This window comes from Otolemur garnettii, unplaced genomic scaffold (genome assembly GCF_000181295.1).
Source record: "Otolemur garnettii isolate 467f Iridium unplaced genomic scaffold, OtoGar3 scaffold00291, whole genome shotgun sequence".
Lineage (NCBI taxonomy): Eukaryota > Metazoa > Chordata > Mammalia > Primates > Galagidae > Otolemur > Otolemur garnettii.
The window spans coordinates 118,853-144,026 of NW_003852686.1; the positions used below are offsets into that span (position 1 = coordinate 118,853).

General features: G+C 57.3%; 4 protein-coding genes across 4 annotated transcripts; 2 read left to right on the plus strand and 2 right to left on the minus strand.

Annotated features, from left to right (window-relative positions):
- Positions 1 to 1,158: 1,158 nt before the first annotated feature.
- Positions 1,159 to 2,848, plus strand: LYPD2 (LY6/PLAUR domain containing 2). The gene is made up of 3 exons (XM_003803277.2): positions 1,159 to 1,228; positions 2,138 to 2,257; positions 2,643 to 2,848. Exons 1-3 carry the CDS (start codon positions 1,171 to 1,173, stop codon positions 2,846 to 2,848), a joined length of 384 nt encoding a protein of 127 aa, XP_003803325.1. The 5' UTR covers positions 1,159 to 1,170.
- Positions 2,849 to 9,236: 6,388 nt separating this feature from the next.
- On the plus strand, positions 9,237 to 10,335 carry SLURP1 (secreted LY6/PLAUR domain containing 1). Its single transcript, XM_003803268.1, has 3 exons — positions 9,237 to 9,294; positions 9,607 to 9,726; positions 10,208 to 10,335. Exons 1-3 carry the CDS (start codon positions 9,237 to 9,239, stop codon positions 10,333 to 10,335), a joined length of 306 nt encoding a protein of 101 aa, XP_003803316.1.
- A 2,160-nt stretch (positions 10,336 to 12,495) lies between these two features.
- On the minus strand, positions 12,496 to 16,428 carry THEM6 (thioesterase superfamily member 6). The gene is made up of 2 exons (XM_003803269.3): positions 15,849 to 16,428; positions 12,496 to 13,878 (listed from the first exon to the last, which is right to left on the minus strand). The coding sequence occupies exons 1-2, from the start codon at positions 16,362 to 16,364 to the stop codon at positions 13,765 to 13,767; spliced, it is 630 nt and encodes a 209-aa protein (XP_003803317.1). The 5' UTR covers positions 16,365 to 16,428; the 3' UTR covers positions 12,496 to 13,764.
- A 6,292-nt stretch (positions 16,429 to 22,720) lies between these two features.
- Positions 22,721 to 24,442, minus strand: PSCA (prostate stem cell antigen). Its single transcript, XM_003803270.2, has 3 exons — positions 24,328 to 24,442; positions 23,296 to 23,403; positions 22,721 to 22,968 (listed from the first exon to the last, which is right to left on the minus strand). Exons 1-3 carry the CDS (start codon positions 24,377 to 24,379, stop codon positions 22,754 to 22,756), a joined length of 375 nt encoding a protein of 124 aa, XP_003803318.1. The 5' UTR covers positions 24,380 to 24,442; the 3' UTR covers positions 22,721 to 22,753.
- Positions 24,443 to 25,174: the final 732 nt, after the last annotated feature.

Here is a 25,174-nt window from a genome sequence, read left to right on the forward strand (position 1 = left end):
TCACACTGGGCAAAGACCAGATCCCAAATGGACCTGACCCAGCAGCAAACCCGAAGGACCATGCAAAGGCCATGTGAGGGTGACCTCAGAGTCAAAATTCCAACCACTGAGCGGTGGGAGAGAGAATGGCATCCCTGGCAGTGGAGACAGAAGGAGGAAAGTCCGAGAGTGAAGTGAGATTTGCAGACTCAGGAAAGATGGCCAGGGCTGCAGTGTGAGTCTGGGCACCATCAGTGAGACCACAGCCTGGAACACCAGGCCCCTGTCAATGTCAGGTAGTGTGGGACTTGGACAAGGGCCTACACAGACCAGGCCTACCTTGGGGAGGCTGGAGCAGGTACTTCAGAAGGATGTTCATGGGCATGGGGAGTTGTGGCTAGACCTGCCCTGAGCCCCCCAGACCCAAATTCACCCATCTCCCATCTGAGCCTTAGGCAAAGAATGCCACCTCAATTTCCTTATCTTCCAGGAAGCTAGCTAAGCCAAGCCCTGGCTGAGGGCGACTATCAGAAATCAAGGTCCCCAAACAGTAAAGCCAGGGGACACAAGATTAACCACCACCACCCCCCGACCCCCAACCCCTCCCCACCCACCCCTGCCCTCCTTCCAGGACCTTGTCTGCTGACCCAGCAGTTTTTGGTGTTTGTCTCCTTAAGCTTCTGAGCAAACTTTTCAGCTCGTTGTCTAGTGGCAGTTCAGGCCCCAGCCCGGCAAAGCACCAGCCTGACCTCTTGAAGGAGCTGGGAAGTGGAGCCGAGGCCATCCAGGAAGATTCTAGCCTGGAACCACTAGGACATGAGAGGGACATGGGAGACAGGAGTAGGGCCCCTCCATCCCTGTCTGGATGGAGAGAGGAGGAAGAAACACCCAGGCAGAAAGTTTCAGAGGGGAGGTGGCAGAGGACTCCAAGTGGGAAGGGGATCCTGGAGGGACCTGGGGAGAGCGGGAGGGGTTGGGCAGGGGCAGGGGCAGGGAGGAAGTGGACCAGCCTGGAGCAGGGAGGGAGAGTGAGGAGGGGCCCCGTTTGGCTTGGGGCGGGGTCTCCACACCTCCACCCTGGTAACTGGAGCCCGTTAATCTGCTCAACCAACCGGTCTGGGCACCACACTTGGTATCTGCTGGCCCCCTCTGGGCAGGCCCAGGGTGAGCACAGACCCAGCTGCCGGGACCATGCTGGGGATGCAGCTGGCACTGCTGGTGCTGGTATTGGCCGCCTGCGGGGAGCTTGGTGAGGTGTGGGCCCAAGGGGCAGCATGGGTAGAGGGGACCCCATACCCACAGACATTCCCAAACTATCTCCCGGGAGGGCCCCTCAGGAGGGAAGACAGAGGGAGTGGGGGTCCCAGGAGGGTGTTGTCCACCCTCCTGGTGGTCTAGGAGAGGGCTGGGCTACAGTGGGGTGAGCAGAATGTGGCCTCCCAGGTGGGTAGGAGCCAAGGCCCTGGGTGCCTGCTGGGGACTGCACTTCATGGAGACCATGGGCTGGGGCAGCTGTTGATGGGAGGAGGGAAGGAAACTGTACGCCCAGAGTGAGATGAGGACAGTAAGGAGCAAGGACCCAGACCTATGTGCCCCCCATGTTCAACCAGCAAAGAAGCTTGGCCCAGTGGGCCTGAGCCAGACCGTTATGCCCATTTCCCAGAGGGAGAAGCTGAGCTTAACCAGAGAGGGGGAGAGGTTCTGGCAGCTCATGCAGGGGGGATGGAGGAGCCTGCCAGAGACCTGGCTCCTGGGACTGGAGCTAGGGAAACTGGGGAAGAGGGGGTAGACAGGCCTCCAGGCCCAGTAGCCGGCACCCCACAGGGGGTGGACACCTTTTGTTACACAGGCACCTGTAGGCACACCAGACATGCCAGCCCACCCTACACCCATAGCCCTCCTGGCCTAATCCCTGAATCCTCACAAAACCCTTCCCCAGGAGGGAACCAAGTGGTGACCTGCCCCTACCCTTGCCCCAAGACCCACCCAGGCCCGCCTCTCACTATAGAGACACCAGTGACTCAGTCACCTTACCTCCCCACACCAGTGTCCAGTTTATGATGACTTCCCTGAGTTTTAGCAGGTGGGCATCGGCTAAATCTCTGAGAGCTAGGCCTCCAGAGCAGGGCTGAGCTGACTGGCCCTGATCTGCTTCCAGTGGCCGCTCTGCAATGCTACACCTGTCAGGAGCCCATGAGCGTGGCCAGCTGCATCACCATCACCACCTGTCATGCCAACGAGACCATGTGCAAGACCACACTCTACTCCCTGGAGATAGGTCAGTAGCTGCCCATGGGGCAGGGCTGGGGTCCCAGGTCAGAGCCACCTTCAGCCCAGGCACCACTAGCGAGCTTGGTCTCTGGGCACAATGGACAGCCACCCTCTGCCTCACTCCTGACATAGGCTTTCTGTCCCAGCAGTGAGGACCCCTCCTTCCTTTCCCCCCCACCAATCCCTTCCTTTAGCGGAATATATCCACAACTTCATTTGGGTATCTCTGGTTTGGTCCCATTGTCCACACTGGGAGGGCAGGACACCAGGTGTGTCCCAGGCACACAGCAGTCACTCAGTCACTGAGCCAGAAGGGACTGAGAAAAGGGAGACTGCAGAGGGGCTGTGGGCCATAAAGGACCCCTGACAACTGACTCCTCCTGGACCCGCAGTGTACCCCTTCCTTGGGGACTCCACGGTGACCAAGTCATGTGCCAGCAAGTGTGAGCCCTCAGATGTGGATGGCATCGGCCAGACGCGGCCTGTGTCCTGCTGCAACACGGAGCTGTGCAACGTGGACGGGGCACCTGCCCTGGACAGCCCCTGTGGCCTGGCCTTGGTCATCACGCTTATCCCCATCTTGAGCCTCCAGTTCTAGACCCCTCTCACCTCTACTGCTCCTGCCCCCTATCCTGTGTGGCCCAGCCCCAAATGCCCTGAAGAAGTGATTCCTGCACCAGGCCTCCTGAGTCTCCTTTCTGGGCAGGGCTACATCTCTGACTCTGTCCCTGTATGTCTGTTTCTCTTCCTGTCTCCCTGTCATGTGCTCTAAGCTCTGCAGCAAGGACAGTCACTAGGACTGGGACTCCCACACAGACCAGGCAGATTGCTGCCCTCAGGCCCTCGAGGCTTCAGGGGTCTGGCCGGAAGGTGCATGAAGTGACACCCCCATGGGCAGGGAGGACTGTATCCCTGAAGTAGAGTTAGAAATGGTTCCTTGGAGGAGGGAGCATTAGGGCTTGGCCTTGAACAGCAGAGAGATCTGGGCAGGGGCATGACAGGTGGAAGAAAGTCACCAGAGTGGCCCAGGAGCTGGATGGCTCTCTCCAGACCCTGAGCAAGGCCAAACCTCGAGGCTGATGGCAGAGGCTGCTTTGAGGTGGAGGCCATGGCAGGAGTCCAGGCTCACCTACATGTCCAGCTTCTGTTCTCACTTTCTCGAATCCCCATCCTGGGGTGAGGGCTGTTAGCTGCCCAGGGCAGCCTCAAGCTCCGGCCGAGAGGGTCTTTCATTTCACCTTGGCCTGGAATCAGCAACTGGAGTCCTCCAGCCCATCTCCCCCTCCCCTGTAGGGCTCCTCCACCCCACAGGTTTCCAGGCAGACACAGCACAATGGCAAGTATGAATACACAGGCTTGCGGCCCTAAAAACACCAAACCAGGGACCCAGACCTTCCACCAACACCAGCCCCTCCCCAGGGCTGCTCAAGGGAGGTAGGGGTAGGACTTTGGGCCTGGTCTGACCAGAGGATGGGGCACGGCCCCTCATTCACCCTAAGCCCTGCCCCCAGCGCTGCCCCTGCCTTGCCCTTGTGGCTTGGGCAGCTGCTCCTGGGGCCTTGGGTGAGCTGCTAGCCACTGGAGGGAGGACCCCCCCCACAGTGAACCCCACTAGCTCCGGAATGCAGCTCACACAACACAGCTGCCATCTATCAGAGAGGCCCTGGGGGCAGAACGAGGGCAGCCTCCTGGACTGAGGGTGATTGGAAGCCTAGGAATGTTCTGGTTCTAGCTGGTTCCACTTGTGACCTTGAGCTGTGACTTTGTCAAGAGGGAGACATGATTCTCACCCATCATGTCACACTTCTCACATGGATTTTCTTACGTCTCCAACAAAGGTGAGGCATGGGGTCACAGCTTCTAAGCCTGGGTAGAGACTCAGCACACACATACACACACCCTGCAAACACACCAGTACTCCACAAACCCTATAAATACACGTACACTCTCCACAAACCATCACAGAGTCTGGGAACCAGGCTCACCTGTGACCACAGTCAGGGCTCAGTCTGTAACCAATGATAGGCCTTGATCTATGACTGATGTCAGGGTTTATACGTAGCCAGGGATCAAGGCTCACTCTGAAACCAAGGCTCAGGGTTCAATCTGTGAACAGGGTCAAGGCTCATTATTTGATGGGAGAATGTGTTCAGTCAATGGCAGGAAAAGTGTTCAGTTCATGCCCAGTCATAGGTTATAAGTGAGGCCTTTAAACCCTACCTTTGACCTTGACCTCATTGGCTATGAGGCCACCTTTTAGTAACTGTCTCTATTCTGAGACTCCATATGGCCTGAGTCCTTCAGCCAGGCCCCCTCCTCAACTCATCAGCTGGGAGAAGCAGGTTTGCAGGGACCCAGCCAAGCTAGGGCTTCACCAGTACAGCAGCCTGGCAGCTCTAGATCCTGTAGGGGCTGGACAGTACCAGGTATGGCATGGTGGGGAAAGGAGGAGCCAGGGGCCCCAGGTTGGGGCTGAGGAGACAGGATCAGGTAGGGAAGGAAAGGAGCTGAATCCCACATCTGGTGGCATAGGCCACCTTCCCCTAGCTGGATGCTCCTCTCTGTGGGGGTCTGTGGCAACAGGGAGAGTAGATGTGAAGCTGCTCTGAGAGGGAGTGAGCTTCCCATCTGCAGGAGTGTCCAAGCCTGTGCTAACTCAACCCCATCAGAGAGGCTACATGGGCATTTTTACCCTTGGAGAGGTCAATCCAAGTGCCAGGACAAGGTCTAGGTAGGGCCACAAACAACACCTGTTCTGGATTTCCTTGGAAGAAACATTTATTACCCATCCATCCTTTTATCCATCCATCATTCATACAGCTACCCATGCACCGTCCCCCTCCCCTCAGGCCATCTGTCCTTCCACCTACCCACCCATCCGCCTGTCCCTCCATCCAGCCAACCCTGCTCAACAGCATGGCCAGGGCTGGGCTAGGGAGGATTCTTATAGGAATGGAGACATGTTCCCCCAGGAAAGGAGCCAACAGTTTAGCAGCCTCTCAGGCTGGGCCAGGAAGGGCAGGCCTTAGCCACCAAAGGTGGGGCAGGGCTCTGCCTGCATCCCAAAGGCAGTAGACAGCCCTGGAGGGTTCTGGAAAGGGCAGTGGACCAGTGCAGTGTGCATTTTAAACTCAGTTCCTCTGAGTGGAGGGTGAAGGGGTGTGCCCAAGGAGGAGGAGCCAGCTCCCAGGACATGGATGGCTGACCTGGCAGCTATGGCCAGCTGGGTGGACAGGTACAGCCAGGGGCCATGGATCCATCTTGAATAATGGGTGAGGGCCTGGAGAGCAGCCCTGGAGGTTCCTCTCTGTCCTCCTGAGGTGGGCAGACCACAGGAGGGAGGATGTAGGGATACCCCACTGGAGCCTCTGCCAGCTGCTGCTGATGGTTTGGCAAAGCTCAGTTTTTACACACAGCCCCTCACTTCAACTATCTAGCAACCCCAAGGGCTAGGGGCAATCAGCATTTGGGACAGGGATGCAGGCTGACCCCAGATGAGTACTTCCAGGCTCAGGAAGCTGGGCTATCCCCCATGTCACACACTACCTGTGACCAGTCTCCGAACTGGTCTTTGGTTCCACATGTAGGGCCAGCAGGAAGGGCATGGCTTCCCCAAGAGGCAGGAGGCTAGGAGGGCAGGCCAATTGGGTCACAAATTCAGCCCTGCCCAGGTTGTGTCTGCTTGGTGCTGCTTTCCCACCAGCTAATGGGGTGCTGGGCTCAGGGATGGACCAGGGTGGCACCCACTTTGCCTGAAGTAGGGCCGTGTGTGCCCCTCTTCTTGCTGCCACTCCCACCTGGGACATCCTCCCAGGTTTTCCCTCCTTTCAAAGTCGGGCAAGCAGCAGCCCAGGTGTTTGCAACCGACGACACACCGGCACCTCCATATTCAGCACCCAGACCTGAGGCTCGCTGGCACAGCCACCCATCCACCCACACTGCAACCTGCATGGAGCTGTGAAACTGGCGGAGACCCACCCTTAGCTCAGCCTTGCTAGTTCTCATGGCCATCCTGTGGGGCAGCTGTTTCCCTCCACCACCACCCCACAAAAGGGGGACAAGAGTAAGCAAGCGTGGAATACACAGGATGTTGGGCAGAGTCAAGACCAGGGTCCAGAACCAAACAGTCCCTGGCACCTCACAATATCTGGATGTATCTGCGGAGCAAGCCCTGGGGAGGAGCTGCTCCTGCTGCCTGCGCAGGTGCAGCCCCAGTGTTTGATTTGCTGTAACCATGGTCTCTCCCTCTGCAAACTATGCCCTCCCCTTGATTTCTTGCAACCATCCCTTAGCCTTGTAAAACTAGCCTCAGCCCACTTTTGCAATCTACAAACAGGAAACTAAAGTGTAGAGCAGTGATTTTCAACTGAGGTGTCATGGCAAATTGGTGTGGTGTGAGAGAATCTTAGGTGTGCTGTGAAAAATTTTTAAAGATCATTAATTAAGGCTCGGTGCCTGTGGCTCAAGCGGCTAAGGTGCCAGCCACATATACCCGAGGCTCAGCCAGGACCCATCAAACAATAATGACGGATACAACCTCCCACAAAAAAAATAGCTGGGCATTGTGGCAGGCACCTGTAATCCCAGCTACTTGGGAGGTAGAGGCAGGAGAATCGCTTGAGCCCAGGAGTTGGGGGTTGCTGTGAGCTGTGATGCCATAGCACTATACCCAGGGTGACAGCTTGAGGCTCTGAGGCTCTGTCTCAAAAAAAAAAAAAGAAGAAAAGAAAAGAAAAGAGAAAGCAACATGTTCTTTAAAAAAGAAATAAAAGTAAATAAATAATTTTCTTTTTTTTGAGACAGAGCCTCAAGCTGTCCCCCTGGGTAGAGTGCCGTGGCATTACAACTCACAGCAACCTCCAACTCCTGGGCTCAAGCGAGTCTCCTGCCTCCACCTCCCAAGTAGCTGGGACCACAGGCGCCCGCCACAACGCCCGGCTATTTTTTGGTTGCAGCCGTCATTGTTGTTTTTGGCGGGTCCGGGCTGGGGATTCGAACCTGCCACCTTAGGTGTACGTGGCTGGCGCCTTAGCCGGTTGAACTATAGGCTCCGAGCCAATAAATAATTTTCAAAAGAAGTTCAAAGCATAGTAAGCATATATTTTTTTTTGATCAACATAATTTAAGTGTTCCATGTAAGTTTAACTACAGGTTCAAGTGTGCCGTGAGATAAAAAAAAAAGGTTGAAAAACACAGGTCTAGAGAAACAAAGGGGCCACCCAAGGCCATATATGGAGACAGCATCAAGGCCAAGCCCAAAATTCAGGCCTCCGACATGGACACTAGCCTAAAGCCCTGTCCAGCATCCCATTCTGCCTCATCAGGCCCCATTCACCATCCATCTGTCTACCCCTACTTCTCCAGCCACCTATCCCTCTGTCCTGGAATTCTCCCATCCCCACATTCCTCTCTCCACAATTCACTCTCAAATATCATCCATCTACCCACCCACCTATACACCAGTCCATCCACCCCTCCACCCACCTATCCAGCTATTCATTCCTCCAACCATCCATCTATCCACTCAACCATCACTCCATCCATCTATCCATCCATCCATCCACATAGCCCTCATTAGGACCTTGGAGGACAGGGAAACCTGAGAGGCTGGCATACGAGATAGGGCTGTGGAGCAGGAGAAACTAGACAGGCCTTGCAGCACAGGGAGAGTGAGGCATTGGGGAAGGGACCATATAGTGTGCTCTCTGGAAGGCCCAGGCAGAAAAGGCATGGACACAAAATGTTCAGTGGGAGGAGGGCCGTGAAGGTCAGACAAAACTGTCAGGCCAGGAGAGTGGTAGAGCCCTGTTGTCAGGGGCCTAAAACTGAGAAACTCAGGCTTGGCCTACAGGCTATTAGCTGGGAAGAGGCCATCAGTGATGAGAGGCCTCGCCAGCCAACACCACACCCAACCAACACCTCATCAGGCCCTCAGTTTTCCACACTGGTCTCTACTTTGTGGCATGTGTATCAGGGGTACGCCAGGCAGAGGGGTCTGGGTGTGGAGGGCAGTGGCCTTGGCCAGATGCAATTCTTTTGTGGGCTTCCTGCTGAGGTCAGGCGGGCTATAGGGAAAGAACAAGAGGCAGGGTCTGGGCAGCAAGGGCCAAGGCCATCCTGGACCTTAAATGTCCCCAAGACTAGAGGTGGAGTACATTATAAACACTCCAAGATGCTCAGATGTGATTTCTATTAATAGGTTAACTTGTTAATCAAAAAATGGTATTTTTTTTTTTTTGAGACAGAGCCTCAAGCTATCCCCCTGGGTAGAGTGCTGTGGCATTACAGCTCACAGCAACCTCCAACTCCTGGGCTCAAGCGAGTCTCCTGCCTCCGCCTCCCAAGTAGCTGGGACCACAGGCGCCCGCCACAACGCCCAGCTATTTTCTGGTTGCAGCCGTCATTGTTGTTTGGCGGGTCCGGGCTGGGGATTCGAACCCACCACCTTAGGTGTACGTGGCTGGCGCCTTAGCCGGTTGAGCTATAGGCGCCGAGCCAAAAAATGGTATTTTAACATAGTACTCAAAATACTGTTATTTCTTTTTTTATAGTAGCTTCGTCAAGATATAATTCACATATCATACAGTTCCCCCATTTAAAGTGCACCTATGTGGCAGACATAGTTACCTATGTGAACCTCAGGGGCCCAGCCAGGACATGGGGGCCCATCAGAGGGTCAGTCTGAGCTCAGCAGGATGTGCCTCCTCGATCAGAGCTAAGAGACAGGGCATGTCTGGGGAGGGATAAGTTCTCCAGAGCTGGAGGTGTGCAAGCAGAAGGCAGGGCCATGGTCCTCAGACGGGGCTTCTAGGTCCCACCCTCCCCCCTAGCTGGTGAGTGACAATAGTTCAGGTGGCTGCCTCCCTATGACACTCCACTGACTCACAGACTGGCTCCTGCCACCGCCCAGGAGCAGCTGTCTTAGGGGCTGGGTAGGTATAAATCTCGATGTGAGGCCAGCCGCCTCCATCTCCGGAGCACAAAGGATGGGCCCTTGCTGGGCTGTGCGGCTGCTGCTCATGGCAGCCTGCAGCGTGGGCTGTGGTGAGTAGGCCGCACATGGCCCTGCCTCTGCACCTGTCTGCCCACCTCCTAGAGGACTGAAGGCCTCCTCAGGACCCCCTTTGAGCTCCTTGTCCTCATTCTCAATGAGTTTTCTGGGTCCTAGAGCTAGGGATCATGGCCCTATTCTCTAGCAAGGGAGACCGAGGCTTGGTGGAGGGATGTGGAGTACAAGTCTGTCAGTCAGCCAGAGGGCCTCAAAGGGACCAATGAGTCTCCTTCAGCCTCTTCCTCCAGGTGCCAGGATGGGCCTCAAGGCCAGGTGATGAGGTTCTGTCCCCACCCCTTGCCCAGGTGAGGCCTTCAGGTGCTACAACTGTGAGCAGCCCACAGCCATTGCTTTGTGCAAGAACATCACCCAATGCAAGCCAGAGGACACAGCCTGCAAGACCACGCTGGTGACGGTGGAGTCAGGTGAGGCAGGGGCCTCTAGCAGTCCTGGGATGCACACCCCCAAATGCCTCCCTCATCCTGCTGTTGCTCCTCTGGGCCTGAGAGGTGGTGGGTGGGAAGGGCAAGGTGGACTTCCCCACCTTAGAGGAGGCCCATGCAGCTTAGGGGGTTACTGCCCCTTAGGGACCTACTCTGGGGCACCAGGCACAGGGGGTGGGGTGGGACTCAGGTCCCAGCTCTGCCACACACTGGTAGGTGCTGTTGCCTCAGCCTCTGGCCTGGGTTGCCTATGGCTGGTGCTGCAGATGTGTGAGGGGCTGGGGCTTTATCCATGAACACGTCCCCATTGGTCTGGGAGATAGGCATGGAGGACTCTCCAGACCCAACCTGAGGAATGGGGATGGCAGGGAAGGGTTGTAAGCGGCAGAAAGGGCAAAGCCAAGGGCACAGGCGAGTGCAGGGCTGGGCAGGGCGGTGGCTCTGACACTGGCCTACCCTGCAGAGTACCCCTTCAACCACAGCCCCATGGTGACCCGCTCCTGCTCCAGCTCCTGCATTGCCACTGACCCTGACGGCATTGGGGATGCCCACCCAGTCTACTGCTGCTTCCGTGACCTCTGCAACTCGTGAGGGCAGCAGGCTGGGAAGGCTCTCCTCGGCACCTCCTCTCCTGATGGGGCCTGGCTCTGCCGGCGGCCAGCTGTGCCAAGTGTCCTCATGCCACTCAAGGGCCCCAAGGGGAGAGAAGCATGCCAGGGGCACTTTTTGCCCTCCGTCTCCAAAACTCATAGAAAATAAATAAGGCAAGAGTCGAGATGACTTCTGTCCTTCCTGGGTACCAAGAAGCACAGAGCTGGCCATGTCTCATCCAGGACCTTTTGGGCTCATTTTACAGATAGGGAAAGTCTGCAAACTTCCTGCTAACTAGCCCCACCACCTCCCGGACCAGGACCTAAGCCCAAGAAAAGTCTCCTTCTCCCTTAGGTCCCCTGGTATTGGGCAGAGAAGTCAGACAGGAGGGGCCATCTTAGCCCAGGACACGTCAGCCCTTTTGGTTGGCCTCACTGAGACACCTGGCCATGCTGGGAACACTCTGTCCTGGCCTCTGTTTCCCTGTCCAGGAGGTGGGCAACATCCTGTTGTCCCAAGATCCAAAGGAGCTCTAGAGGTGGGTGCCAGGTAGAGCTGCACCCCACTCATCAAAGCCTTGTGCAGAGGGTCTGCATCTCTGGGTCTGGATGGAAGGGGACACAGCAGTGACCGGCCAGCTGAGTGGGCCTAGGAGGCAGGTGCTCCAGCCAGCAATGCAACAGGCAGCTGCCCCAGCATAGGCCCAAGGACACCTCACCAAAGCAGCCCAGGCTCTGTCCACCTGGCCCACAGGGCACACACTGCCCCCTACCCCAGGGCAAGAGTCTCTAGGGACTGCTTCATCAGCACCTACCACAGAGGTCCTGGGCCTAGCACCCAGACACAGTGCAGACCTCAGACACCACAGTGGGTGGGGCTCCTGGAGCTGACATTTGTCCTGCAGCTGTCAGCCCATGGGAGGCACAGGAGGGATAGCAGGGCCCAGCCCATGCATGGGTGGGAGCAGTCACTTTCCCCTAACTTCCTAGGAGCGGCAGGCCTACGGGATCGGACTGGGTCCTGCTGGAAAAACAAGGTACTGCCTCATTTCTAAGTCCCAGCTGCCCATTCCCTGACCCAGGCCAGACCCATCACCCTGGAACAATGCTCCAAACTCAGCGGGGTCCCTCTTCTGCTGAGTGGTCAGCCTGTCCTACAAACATAAAAGCCAAGAGAGACCGCTGGCCTTAAACCCTCTGCCAAGCTGGCCCCTGGGCCCCTGCCATGTTTTTTTAGCTCCTACACTAACAGAAAAGCCCAAGAGGCTTTCAGGGTACAGCCTTCAACCATCTTCAAGGTCCAGCCACTGTGCACAACCCCTCAACACGCTCACAAGGGCACACTCTTCCTTAGTCCAACCACTGAGCCTGGGACTCTGTGTCCAGGCAGAAGTGCCCTTCATAGCCTGGGGATAGCTGCTGAGCCAGGGATCCATGGGGACACCGTCATATGATGCCAAACATGGCTGAGGCACCCCACCTGAGGTTCCAGGGACACTGGCTGGACCAGTCTATACCTGAACAACATGTATGCCCACCACTTCCTGTCTGGAATCCCCTGGAAACTTGTCCTCTGGAACCCCAGGGGAGCAGAGGCTCTGCCCCACCCTCTTGGCTGCAGCTCCATCTTCAGTCCTACTTCCCCCATCACAAAATGCCTGATTCAAATCCAGCTCTTTCCAATTGCCTGTTTCTTCCCTGCCCTGTTCTTTGGGCAGGAGGCTTGAACAGATGTGGCCCTTGTCCCCCTCACCTGCAGTTACGTCCCGGAATCCCACTTCTCCCTGCTCTCTTCAAAGACCCTAAGGAAGAGCCCCTCAACTCACTGCCCAGACCTCCCACCAAGGTCCATTGATCTCAGCCCCCAGCTGCTACCCCCACCCTGCCCTCAGGCTCCTGGAGCCCAGATTGGGCATCTGTGGATGGGAGTTGAAAGGCTCAAGGGCTGGGGTCCAGGAGAGGGCCAAGAAGTGCCAGCAGGGGCTCCTGGGCAACCCCTTCCCAGCCTCAGGCTCTATGGGATGCAGACAAGTCCTGCCCTGTCAGCCTGACCCCTGAGCTCAAGGAGCCTGACAAGCCTGCACAGCCCCCACATCAGAAACACATCCTGAGAATGGCCCCAGGGGAAGGGACAGTCAGAAAGGAGGCCTTCCAGGCATGCTTGCATTTGAAACCCTTTAATCTTAAGCTTTCCTCTTTAAATAAGACAAAAAGATTGCCATTCCCAAGTGGCTTTAAGGCAAGAACAGCAGCAGCAAGAACAGTGAGGGAGGGGGTGGTGCAAAGGAGATGTCAGGGGCATCCCCTCAACTCCTGGCTCTGGCTTAAGCAGGGCTCCTAAGGGGGCAGCAAGGCAGTCCTGGGTCCAGCTGCTGATTTGCCCTAGGCTGGTGGGGGCCAGTGTGGGTGGCACAGGGCCTGAGTGGGCAAGCAGTGATCCCCATACCCAGGGTCCTGGGACTCAGCAGCCCAGCTAGACAGGTCATCCCCTCTCTGGGAGCTGAAGGCATTGGCCAGAGTCTGGCTGGGGACCAGCCCCCACTCTGTCCTCAGTTTCCCCAGCTATTAAGGTCAGGGAATAGGCAGGAGCAGGCAGCCCGGGCCAGCATCCCAGCAGCCTGGTATCCCCATCAGCTGCCAGGACAGGCCACTAGAGCAAGGTACAGCCTGGCCTGGCAGCTGACAAGAAGCCTATAAAACAGAAGGTAGAGAGGCCAAGAAGATACCCCCACCAGCCTTCTAGCGAAACAGCTCTCAGAGCAGGAACAGCAATCATGGGAAGACAGATGCCTGAGATGCTGTAGTCCAGAGGGAAGGGCCCAGCCCAAGGTTATAGAGCACAGCCTTGATGAGCACCTACCAGAGTTCAGCCCCTGCTCTGTTCCCATTCTGACCAGGACACCCCAGCAGGGAGCCCTGTGCCAAATGACCCCTCTCAGCCACCTGGAAAGATGGCAGAGGCTACCACACCAGGGGAGCTCGTGGAAGGCTGAATGCTGCTGGCACATGCCAGCTGACCCTCCTTCCTGCCTTTGGTCTGTCTCTAGCCAGGCATCTGACCACCCAGACTCCATCCTGGGTCTGCCCTACCTCAGTGAACACCAGAGGGAATAGTCTGGCAAGTGCTGCGCTGGCCTGGCCCTGCCCCTCCAAGCAGCTAACAGGATGTACTCAGGACACTGTGCTTTTGGCCTGTCCTCCCCACCTATGCCTATGTCACTGTAGGGCTGGGCTGGGCCTCCTGCCCCTCCATCCCCACCGTGGGTGAGGGCACCAATGCTCCCCCATCCCCTGCCCAGCACGGAAGGGTGTCAATAACTAGGGAGCCCAGTGGATGAAGGGGACTGGGTAGGGGCCACTCTAGCTCCCAGAGAGCCCAGCTGGGCCTGCTCATTTTGCAGGCAGGGTGGGCTGGATGTAGGGGCAGTGGTCACTGGTCCTTGCCGGCACTGCTGAGCCCACGCTCCGTGCCAAGCAGCTGGCTGCTGGCCTTGTTGTAGTTGACCCAGTGCTGCAGGTCTTCTGGCAGCTCAGGCGGCTCCACCTGCAGAGGATAAGAGGGTGAGGCTCCGATGGGTCATGCACTGCTGTGGGCAAGCAGGGTCTAGGTTGCTGCCTTCCTCTTCTGGACCTCTGCCCATGCCACTCCTCAGCCTGTGACCTTCCAGGAGCCCCCTCTCCACCCCGTGCTTGTTATTCCACCATGAGAACTCTCTCCACATGACCCTGCCTTTGTCAGGCCCATCTCCCCAGGGAGGCCATGTGAGCCCTCTCTGTCCCCAGAGCCCAAGCAAAAGCCTTGAGGCTGTCAGGTTGGAAGATGACAGAAAACCCAGAGGAGCCAGTGGCAGGGTGAAGGGGTGGAGGTGGAATGGCACAAGAGCCACTCTCCCCTGACAGTGCAGGCTAGGGCTGGCGGAGAGTGCACCAAGGGCCTTGGACTTGATCTCCAGGGCAGCTCTGGGCCCAACCATGCCATTCCCAGCCCTCCTGCTTGGCTGTACCAGCTGCCTCCTCCTGTACACACAGCCACCATATGGTGATGGCAGCATGACTCTGGGCCAGGCCTGAGGAGTCAGAGGCTTTGCAGATGGGTGCCAGGGACTCTAATAGGAGGAGAGTGGCCAGGCAAATGTCCACCCAACCACAGGGTCAGTGGCCACACAGAGGTGCTTAGAGATGGAGCCTGGGTCTGTGCAGAACAATTGCGGTCAGGGAGGAGGAACTGCCTGGTCCTCACAGGAAGTCCCAGCACCAGTGTCTGGCTCTACCCCCACTTTCCTTCCCTGGCCTCAGCACCCCAGGCCAGCCTCTCAGCACATAGAACCCTGGCCTGGACCCAAACCATACCCGCCACTTGGCATGGGACCCTCACCCACCTGGGCTCAGGCTAGAAACCCTTGGCCTGCAGCATTCCTGGGAGTCAGCAAGCTATAAGCTCCACCTCTTCAACTATCCTTGCTGTGCAGTGGTCTTGGCCCCCTCACCAACCAGCCTATGCATGACTGTGATGGCCATCCCTTCCTGGACTCCTGACATGAAGGGACACAGAGCCCAGCATCTGCCTTGCCCTGCAGGGACAGAGAGTGATCTAGGTTCTTTGGGGTTTTCCTGACTCCACAAAGACAAAAGACCAGGACCCGGCCTAGGCAGGTTGTCACCCTGTCTTGGACCCTTAGTGTCCCCACCTCTATGACTAAGGTGAGACTCTCTTCCTGTTCTACTTGGGAGATGCCTGTGCGAGGCCAAAGAGAGGGCAGCATCCCACCTGGGGGTGCACCAGGGGCAGGCAGGCCCTGGCTTTCCCCTGGAGGCTCCAGGCAACTTTTCAAAAACCTGCCACTGGCAACCGTGGCCATCCTGGCCATCCCCAGGGTCCCAGCTGCCAGGCTGTAACAAGCTTTGTCATGCAAGGAGAAGCAGGCCCTGGGGAAGAGCCTTGCCCTGTCTCCAACTGGAGAAAGGCAAGGAAGCTTGCAGCTCTCCAGGACCTAGTCCTTTAACCTCAAACCAGGTGACTGAAACGTAGGCCCTCAGTTAGAAGCTGGAAAGTGTCAGGTCCCAAGAAATGCTCACCAACCTCCTGACTAACCACTCCTCTCCAGCCTCCGGTCAGAACCAAGGAGAGAGCGGTTCAGCATGCCAGGCCACGCAGTACCACCAGGATTTGCACCCTAGGAGAGGTCTGGTCTGTCCTAGGGTGCAAGTCCTGGTGGTACAGCGTGGTCTGCAGTGCTGAAGAGGGGAAGGAGGAACATGAAACCGTGAAGAACCGGGTTAAGAAACGGCAAGGGAGGAGCACGCTGAGTCCGACTACGAAGTGTTGATTCAGGGACCCAGGGAATCCCCAGGGCATCAGAAAGGCCCTCAGTCCAGAGAAAAGGGCAGGGGCTTTTGGGGTGGGACAGGACATCCCAAAGAGGTGCAAGCAGTAGACCGTCTTCTAGGGAGGGGCCAGGGACCAGTAAGCACTGGGTACCCTGCAGGAATGTGCACGGGGTCGGGGCTGCTCACCGTGCGCTTGCAAAGGTGTTGCACAACGCGCTCGGGCGAGGTGCCCACTACATGCTGCCTGAAGCGCAGCTGCGCGCACACGAAGTCGTCGTCGCGCAGGCTGATAAAGCAGGCCTCTAGGTAGAAGGCGCGGTCGTCCCAGCCCAGCAGTCGGGTGCGCACCTCAAAGGGCTCCAGGAGGCGCAGAGAGCGGCGGTAGCGCGCGCACGAGGCGGCCTGCACCGAGTATGCACCCAACTCTCGCAGCGCTCCAAGCACACCGCAGCGCGTCAGGTGCGCGGCGCGCGCCACGTCGGCCTCGCGCAGGTAGCGCGCATTGTTCATGTGCAGCATCAGGTCCAAGTCCGAGGGTAACACGCGGCCCGGGAAGCGCTGCTCCGCCAGCAGGTCGCGGACGCGCGGCTGCAGCAGGCGCGCGCGCAGCACGGCCCACGGCACGCGCACCAGGTACCAAACATCTAGCAGCGCGAAGAAGGCGAGCGCCAGGGCCAACAACACCACCAGCAGCCCCAGCATCGCCGCGGCGGCGCGCAGGCTACTTGCTCCAGTGCCAGCCGGTTCCCGCTGCACCGCCGTTCGCCGCCCCGCAGGCTGGCCTGGGAACCCGCAGGCGCAGCGAGGCGGAGCAAACCATCTGACAGAGCCGGCTGAGGGGGAGGCACCCTTCCCCGTCTCTTTCCCCGTCTCTGAGCCCTCAATGGTCCGGCCCGCCTCCCGGGCCTGCGCCACTATTGCTTTCCTCAGGCGGGGTGGGGCGTGTTTAGCACCACAGCGGCATCTGGCGGCCGCTCCTGGCGCTGCAGGCGGAACCAGGCTGTGTGCAGCGTCTCCGCCTCCTCCGGACCTGATCGCTCCCGCGTCCCTCGCTGTGGTTGGAAACGCGGTCCCACCGCGGAGGTCTCAGCGAAGTGAAGGGGACCAGCACTTCTCCAGCCTAACCGGCAAGACTTTGCAAAGACAATGTGACACACTCTGGTCCCCAGCAGCTCCGCTGCTCACCTCTCAGGCCTTCCCACCCAGCGGAGCACGGCCCGGGCGTTTGCAGCGGTTCTGTACGAATCGCGATCTGGCCCCGAAGTGTATTTTCAGTCCCAGCCTGTAACCTCATCCAACCCCCTAAATATACGCTAACACCACTGTCGCCATTCTCGTTCTCAAGCATTCCTAGCCTATGTCCCTCAGGAAATCCAAGGGGAGGAGCCAGGTAGATGAAAGAGACTCAGCAGCAGGGCACTTGGGACTCTGGCGGCCTCCTGTCCCTTTTGCCTGAGAGGCTGAGCTGCTTTGGGTAGCCGGCCACACGCGGGGCCCGAGATGGGTGACAGGGCTCCTGCCGGCCCTCCAAAGAGGCGCTCCCTGGGGCTGCGCCACCCACAGCTCTTCCGCAGCTGAGCGTGCGTTGGTCATTGTCAAGGGCAGAGGCCGAATTCTTTCTTTCTCTAGCTTTGTTTCTGGGGCCAGCACCTGTGGCAGAGGGGGAGCTGGCTTTCTTGGGTTCCCGGATCTGCTCATCTGCTGGATAGGAGCTGAGTGCTCACTGTCCTGACCTAAGAAGGGCCTTACACCGTCCTGCTGACACTGGACCATGGAGCACCCCTGTCCTGACTCTGAGCCTCTGTCCCCTGGGAGGGGCAGCCCCTCAAGATGAAGACAGTGGGGATGTATCCTTTGATGTATCCAAAGGCTGTTGCTCAAAGAATACAGCCTCCTAGTCACCCACTTTGCCCACTGTGTCCCCTCCTGCTGCGGAGGGACCCACAGCTGGAAGCCTAGCCCTGGAGATGTCAGTGCAGGCTGGCAGCTGAGAGACCAGAGCCTAAAAGACTTCCTCCCTCTTCCTGCTTCCTCTAGTCCTGCTGTTACCACCTCCTGTTACCACATTTGTTCACGTTCTTGGGGTTCCTCAGGAAAAGAATTTCAGGACACACCATGTAAACCAAGCAAGGTAAAGCTTTTGTGGAAAACCCTCATACACTCTTGGAGGGAGAGCCGGCAGGCCCTTTAGCTACACTAGGAGGAGGTGGTCTGAAATCTTTTTAGTCTTACTAATTGAGGGGAGGAGTATTCAAGGCTTTTTCTGAGAATTTGGATAGTAATTCCTGGAGTTGAGTTCCCTCCCGTTTTCATACTTTAGATGGTTGTTTTGGAACCATCACAGTGATTTCAAGGGCAGAGAAACTGTAAAACCTCAATGCAAATGATACTGTGATTAGCCAAAGTTCATGTAAGGTGGCAGAGAAATTGTTCCTGCCTGAAGTTATCAACCCCTCCTGTTAGCTTCTGCCTAAGAGTTGTTTAACATCCGTCCTGGTCTCTAAGCCTTACCAACCCCCACATGAACACACATGCTCCCAATTCCTGTCTCTCCCACTGAGCCTCTGGGTCCACTGACCTCACCACTACATAATCAGGGGATACTTGTCTCCCACTCAACCCAGGAGACTTGGGTGCATAAAAAGGAGGTGGTGCTCCTAGGGGTAGTGGCTCTGCAGCCGACTGCAGGGCTTTTTCTGAGTACACGTCTGCCTGGGCTGGAGCTGGGAGTAGGGCTGGGCCTAGGGGCACATGTCTTTTCTGAAGTCTGCTGAGTGCCCCATCATTCAGGCAGTGGCCTTGTCTCTGGGTCAGGAGCACAGGTAGCAGCACAGAGCCAGGGCTGGGCACAGGGAGGACCCTCGCCTGGGTCACCCCACCCCCATAGCCTTTGCAGGGTAGGTGATTGGGAGTCTGGGTTGTGGGGACTTGGGTAAAACCTTATACTTTAAGGCTCTCCCAGGACAGTGCTGAGGATTTCTTGGCCCACAGAGGGACTCTTTGAGGTATCTCTAGGACAACTTCCACCCAGAGCTTTAGAACCCCTTCCTGTCTGTCTGGACTCCTGCGGCTGGGTCCACTGGCTTGGCTGAGGAAAGAGAGGAGGGGAACCCACCTCAGGAAATAGTCTGGATGCAAGGAGGAGGGCAGCCAGGAAGATACAGAGTGGGGAAGGAGGGAGAAAGGTGGGAAAGTGGGGGAGGAGGATACGAGACCCTGTAGATGGCTACTGTGCCCACACATGCCCACCCTCAAACGTCGCCCCTCCAGCTGTGAGCTGTGAGCTGTGAGCTGATCTGCCCATTCCAGCTGCCCTTGTTCACTGCAACCCTGGTCTAGCCAGGGGAGGAGAAGAACTTATAGAATGGGGACCCTAGGCAAGTGAGGGGCGGTGCATGGAGGCATCCCACTGTGGCTGTCCACTCCACATTTGGGGAGGGTGGGCAGGATCTACAGATGCCCACATGCTCAAGGGTGAAGATGCCCACCCTCCTCAGGGAGCTGGACCATCACTGACTTAGGGGAAGCCCCCATCCCAGCCCTTGAGCACCTAAACAGGTTTGGGAGCAATCACAGCTGTGCCAGTGTCTCCAGGGGTAGGAGAACGTTAGATAAACCCAGCCCCAGGCCACAGGTGTCTACTTGGGGATATCCCTGGAGGCCTGGTTTAGGGTAAACAGGCACACAGGGAAGGGTTGCTAGGAGCAGCTGTGTCACCTGAGGTCAGTCCCTTCACCTCTCTGAGCCTGTTTCTACCTGGGGGACAATCTTGAGCCTCCCCACTAACTCACGGTATGAACATGGGAGAGTTACCTTGCCACTCAGCTTCTCAGTTCCTGCTCTGTGAAGGGCAAATGAGTGAGGTATGGAAAGCCCACAGAATCATGCCTGGAATATGGTGAGGGTCTATTATTGTCACCTGTCATTACTATAGATGTGAAAGGATCAGTTCAGTGTCTCACATAGCAAATACTCAGGAAATGGCATCTTAAAAACTAAAAATCTCCACCCATTCAAGGGAGTGCCAGCCATCAGACACGAGGAGGAGGCTCTCTATCTGAAAATACAGCAACTAAAAGAACAGTTTGCCCACCAGGCATGGTCGCCATGCCTATAGTCCCAGCACTTGGGAGGCCAAGCCAAGAGGATTGCTTGAGCCCAGGAGTTTGAGACCAGCCTGGAAAATGAAGTGAGATACCACCTTTATGTTAAAATAAAATTCAACATTAGCTGGGTGTGTGGTGCACCTGTAGCCCCAGCTACTTGGATCTCTTGAGCCCAGGAGCTCAAGGTTGCAATGAGCTGTGGCTATGCCACTGCACTCCAGTCTGAGTGACAGAGTGAGGCTCTATCTCTTAAAAAAAAAAAAAAAGAAAGAAAGAAAAAAAGCAGTTTACCCAAATGTATTGTGTTCCAGACACACAGGTTGAAACTGTTTACCTGTGTATGTTTGCATAGGAAGGACACAAAGGACATTAAAATGTTGACAGATACCACTGTAGGGTTTGGGGGTGTAGGTTCTGGGCTTTCTTTTTCTTTCTATAGTTTGTACCAGTGAGGCAATGCAGGAGGAGAGGCAGGTGTGGACAGGCAGATCCTGCCTCGGGTTGGCTGATGGACCCAGAGCAGGTGGAGGACACGAGAGGCCCTGTGAACCAGGGCGAGGGCCTGGGCTGCTCCTACAGGTGGCCCTTACAGGCTGGTCCATGCCTTGGACATGTGATTCTCTGTCAGCCCTGTGTCCCTAATGTGCTGTGTGACCTGAGCAGGGTCCTTGTGTAGGGAAGGGGTAGGGGTGGCTATTCCCACAGATCCTCAGCTCAGATGCTTGGTGATTTCAGGAGGTCAGAGACAGCCCCAGGTGACAGTGAGGCCTCTGCCTCGCAGGGTCCTCTCTCACCTGGCCTGAATTATTCAAATGTTAGGAAGTTCTGGGACAAGATGTGGGAACCCTTTGCCTGCTGTGCCCTGCATACCTCCAGCATGCAGGGCCCCAATGGGCTATAGCACTGGGACACACCTCATATTTCTGGACCTCAACCTCAGGGAGAAGGACCCCCTCTTGGTTTGGCTGCTGTCAGGTGCTTCATCTGATTTCACTGCCTGTAGGGTCTGGGACCTGGAATGGCTCCCAGTGTCTGGGAGGTGAGAGAACCTAGCCATACCAGGGGACTGCTGTGTGGGAAAGGCCTGCAATAGCACCTGGAACAGCAGGTGCTCAGTAACTGCTCAGCAGGTTGGACAGTGCAGGGTACCAGCATCCCACACCAGGGTCATTGGTGATTTCCAGGCAGCTGCTCTTGCTCTCTGCACTCTGCCTGGGCTGATGGCTAGGAGATCTGTGCGGCCAGAAGCACAGTCTGTAGGCCGCTGTTGGCCTAAGTTCCAGCCCCAGGTCTTGCACTGGAGCCTCGATGGGTACAAAGTTCTGCCTGGGCTCCCCAGGTCTACAGCACCCTCTCAGAAAACAAAGGCCTACCCCAGGCCAAGGTTGGTCTGTGTGCTGAATGGGTGTGGCAGAAGGTGGAGCTGGGCAGGCTAGGCTTGGTTGGTGACTAGGGGCAGAGGGAATCATCATTTGGGGTCACTCCAGTGTTGGCCTGAGAAAGGCATACCCTTCAGACACCACTGCCCCAGGCCACCCTGGGGTCATATTCAGGTGACCCCCAGCTTCTCTAGAGGGAAGCTCCCACCTGGGGTCATATTCAGGTAAGCCTCCAGGTTGCCACTTCCTCAGTGTGGCCCTGCCCTCAGCTGACCCCACCCCCAGCACAGAACTCCAGGCCCCGGGTTCCAATCCTGTTCAGTATGCATCGTGGGTGACAGACCCCCTTCCTCTCTGAGCCTCTGTGTCCCCTTCTCTGAAAGAGCCCCTGTGGCCTCAGTGCTTCTGAGGCTGCACTCTGAGCAGGTCCCACCCAGAGCACAGGCTGTCCCCAAGGCTTGAGATAGTAAAGCTGGCTATTTTCAAAGAGGCTTTCTCAGGAGTTGGCAGGGACCCCTAGCAGGCCCTGGACTCTAGGGCAGTGGATGCTGGCATGGCACAGAACCACCCAGAGGAGGCCCCAGAGGCATGATGGGGCACTTTAGAGCGGGGAAGGGGGCTGGGGTAGGGGAGGCCAGCCCATCCCTGGGGACATTGTTGTAGTGTTTGAACACTTTAGTGTGGGAGTGCGGCTCTTACAAATAACAAATTTGAAAATCAGAGAGGCTCACAGCAAGCCAAAGGCAGGGCAGCAAGGTGCTTGTGGCAGCAGCCCCACCCTCTCAGCCTCTGTTTCCCTTGCATTTCCTGGGTCCATCCTCACAGCAGGGAGGGGTCACAGATGAGCACCTAAGGCTCAGAGAGGTTTGACACGTATGAACTGGTGCAAGAGCCCTGAGAGACGCCGTCCTGCCTTGAAGCTCTCCTTGCAGGTGCCTCGCATTTGCTCCTGCGAGGTGGGAGCTGTAGCCATGAGGTCAGGGCCACAGCCACAGACCTGGGCCTGGGAGGTCCAGACACAGTGCTGGCTGCCGACCCCAACCCCAGGGGCATACAAGGACAGAAGGTCTCCAGCTTATCTAACAGGAGTTTATTAAGTGCCTACTGTGTGCCAGCACTTCTGCTCACGGACTGACATGGATATAGGGGTCTGGTCCCTCCCTCAAGGCCTCCAGGCTCCATCTCGAGGCTTCCAGAACCTCACACCACTCCCATATACCCCAGTTCTACTCAGCCCAGTTCATCTTGGTCTCTGCTGGGCCTCCTGAATGCCTGTCCCTGCTGGTGCAGGGACACTACAGACCAGACTTGGCTCAGCTCATGGAGAGGCAAGTGGGCAAGTAAGTTTTCCTGGAGGAAGAGGTACCTGAGCAGAGGGTTAAGGATGGGGAGGTTGGGCCTGGGGGCTGGAGGGAGCGTCTGGAGCCTGGTCTGTGTCACCAGAGCCCAGCTTATGCAGTGGGTAGGCAGGAGTCCAGGAAGGAACCACAGGAGGGCCAACGGGCAAAGGGGCACAGCCAAGATGGTGTTAGGACACGCTCTCACAGACCAGGGCCACCCTAGCTGGGCAGATGGTGTGGGGACTGTGGCAGGGCACTGCTGGAGCCTATAGCTGGCCTGGGACCCAGCACAGCAGGCTGCCCAGTGCAGTGAGAAGTGCCAGGGTGGCGGAGACGGGCTGCAGGGCATGGGCCCTGTTGGCATTGCACAGGTCTGTGGAGCAGCACGTGATGTTCTTCTTCCCCACGTAGTAGTCCTGAGCTTCATCCACACAGTCGGAGCTGCAGCCCTTGCTGATGATGGTCAGGAAGCCAGCGGCACCTGGGGGGACATGAGGACCTAGGGCTGAGGCCACCTGGCACTCACCAACTGGCTGTGCACCTGGCCTCTCTAGCCCCCTGCAATTGGAGCCCAGCATGGGGATCGGGCTTGTCTGCACCCATAGGCCAGGGAAGCTGAGCCCCGCTGGGTACTGAAATGTTCAGGGAGAGAGTAGGGGTGAGGTGGGCAGATGACAGCTGGAAAGCTGAGCACTTATGCATGGGCACATGGCCAGAAGGATGACAAACTCAGGGGCAGAGACCCAAACCCAGGCCCTTCAGTGCCCATGGAGGGAAGAGCTGGTGCAGGGACGGCAGGGCCACTCACGGATGCGCTCGGTCCGGCACTGGGTCTCTGCCTGGCTGCAGTTCTGCACGTTCAGGCAGTTGCTGTTTTTCACCTGGGCCTTGCAGGAGTAGCACTGCAGAGCATGGCCTGTGAGGGGTGCGGGCACAGGCGAGAAGAGAGCTGGGTGCCCCATGGGAAGGCCCTGATTCTCCAGGTGCACCTGGAGCGCTTCCCTGACACTTGGCTGTCTTGGAGCTTTGTTGAAATGCCCATGCTGCTGTGAGGGCAGTCCCGGCAGGGACAGACTAGACTCAGCTGGACACTGGGGAGGTGGAGCTGACAAAACTTGGACAACACCCTTCCTTGACCTCCCCAGGCCACCAGGCATTGAGGCCCACCTGTCCTTGTCCCCCAACAGCCTGTCCAGGCCTCCAGTGTGCTTTTTGGGTGCTGAGTTGTATCCAGCCCTGCATTGGGGGTTGGCCAGCTGCCAGTTTGCCCTGACCATTAAGTGTCTTCCTTTTACAACAACAGTAAAGCTGGGGTCCAGCCACCCCCATCCTCAGTACCTCACAAGGTTTGCCCATTTCAGTCTCCCATTGGCCTTGGGGGGCTGTTTTGTGATCCTACTTTCCAGAAGAGGAAGCTGAGGCTCTGAGAGGTTTAGTGACTTACCTAGGACCCTCAGCCTGTAGGGACCCTGCCAGAACAGAGCCACACAAGCCAGACCCTCTCATGGGATGCCCTAGTACCCCTCCTGCGCCCCATTCTGCCCCTTTCCTCCAGCACACTTCTTAGTGGCAGGCTTTTTGCCCCATGCCTCCCACTGTTGGTCAGTATCTCTGCCTCCCTCTATCCAGCCATCTGTCCATCCTCTGCCCCTCCTGGAGCCAGCCTTTCACAGGATGGCAGGGAGAATAGCTCTAGGCATGAGGGGGAGCTCTTGGCTTGAGGCTGCATCTTGGTTATGCCAAGAGTTGCCCTTGTAGGCCCTCAGCCTCCCTTCCTTCGTCTGACCCCTTCACTCCCGCTTTTCCCACCTCGCCTGCCGGGGGCTGGTCAAAGCCTCACCTGGCTGCAGGGCCAGGCCAATGGCCAGCAGGGCAAAGAGGATGGCCTTCATGGTCGTAGGTGGGCAGTGGCGGAGAGGGCTCCGGCAGCTTTATATGGCTCTAGTGGGTGGGGGAGGCCACACTGCCCCGGCCAACACCAATAGGTTCCCTGGAGCCAGTGAGGGCCCAGGGCTGGGCAGATTCCAATCTCGGTCCAGCCAGCACCTCCCCTCCCTTTGTCCTTCTTTCTGCCCCAGAGGGCAGAGCCTGCCAAGGCTGTTTTCTAGCCACCCCCAGGACAGGTTGGAAGGTCCTCAGGCCCCAGACTATAGCTCCCCCACCTCACAGAGCAGCCTAGATGAGGAGGACGCGTCCTCAGACTCATTCACTCTCCAGCCTTCCAGCACCTTGTCCTTCTGCTTGGGCAGAAGCTGCACTGCCCTCGTTGGGCTTACGGTCCTCAGGTGACAGGCCTTGATCGAAGAAGCACAGACACATCAGCAGCAAGTGATAGGCAGCTAGGGCCGTGTTCAGGACAGAGGCTGTTTAGGGGGCCACCTTTCCTGGGGTGGAACCCAGCTACACAGGCTCATATTTACGGAGCATTGAGTGTGCGCTGGGCCCCTAAGTGCTTTAGCCTCATTTGATCTCTACCATGTGGAATTTTAACTGCAAGAGAATCATGGAAATGCCACTTGGGGATGCTCCTGCAATGGTGGGAGTCACAGCACACTCCCTGTTGGCCCAGACCCCCTGTCCCCCTGCAATGGTGGGAGTCACAGCACACTCCCTATTGGCCCAGACCCACTCTCCCCCTGCTCTGTGTCCTGGGAGGCGGGGAGTCACAGCACACTCCCTGTTGGCCC

Bases quoted from the DNA above. Each gene is read 5' to 3' on its own strand.
- PSCA (XM_003803270.2), bottom strand. From the start codon at position 24,379: ATGAAGGCCATCCTCTTTGCCCTGCTGGCCATTGGCCTGGCCCTGCAG. The intron at 23,404-24,327 runs GTGAGGCTTTGA...CACCCCTCACAG, and splicing joins TGGCCTGGCCCTGCAGCCAG to GCCATGCTCTGCAGTGCTAC. The intron at 22,969-23,295 runs GTGAGTGGCCCT...ATGTCCCCCCAG, and splicing joins GTGCCGGACCGAGCGCATCC to GTGCCGCTGGCTTCCTGACC.
- LYPD2 (XM_003803277.2), top strand. From the start codon at position 1,171: ATGCTGGGGATGCAGCTGGCACTGCTGGTGCTGGTATTGGCCGCCTGC. The intron at 1,229-2,137 runs GTGAGGTGTGGG...ATCTGCTTCCAG, and splicing joins GGCCGCCTGCGGGGAGCTTG to TGGCCGCTCTGCAATGCTAC. The intron at 2,258-2,642 runs GTCAGTAGCTGC...CTGGACCCGCAG, and splicing joins ACTCTACTCCCTGGAGATAG to TGTACCCCTTCCTTGGGGAC.
- SLURP1 (XM_003803268.1), top strand. From the start codon at position 9,237: ATGGGCCCTTGCTGGGCTGTGCGGCTGCTGCTCATGGCAGCCTGCAGC. The intron at 9,295-9,606 runs GTGAGTAGGCCG...CCCCTTGCCCAG, and splicing joins AGCCTGCAGCGTGGGCTGTG to GTGAGGCCTTCAGGTGCTAC. The intron at 9,727-10,207 runs GTGAGGCAGGGG...CCTACCCTGCAG, and splicing joins GCTGGTGACGGTGGAGTCAG to AGTACCCCTTCAACCACAGC.
- THEM6 (XM_003803269.3), bottom strand. From the start codon at position 16,364: ATGCTGGGGCTGCTGGTGGTGTTGTTGGCCCTGGCGCTCGCCTTCTTC. The intron at 13,879-15,848 runs GTGAGCAGCCCC...TATCCTCTGCAG, and splicing joins AACACCTTTGCAAGCGCACG to GTGGAGCCGCCTGAGCTGCC.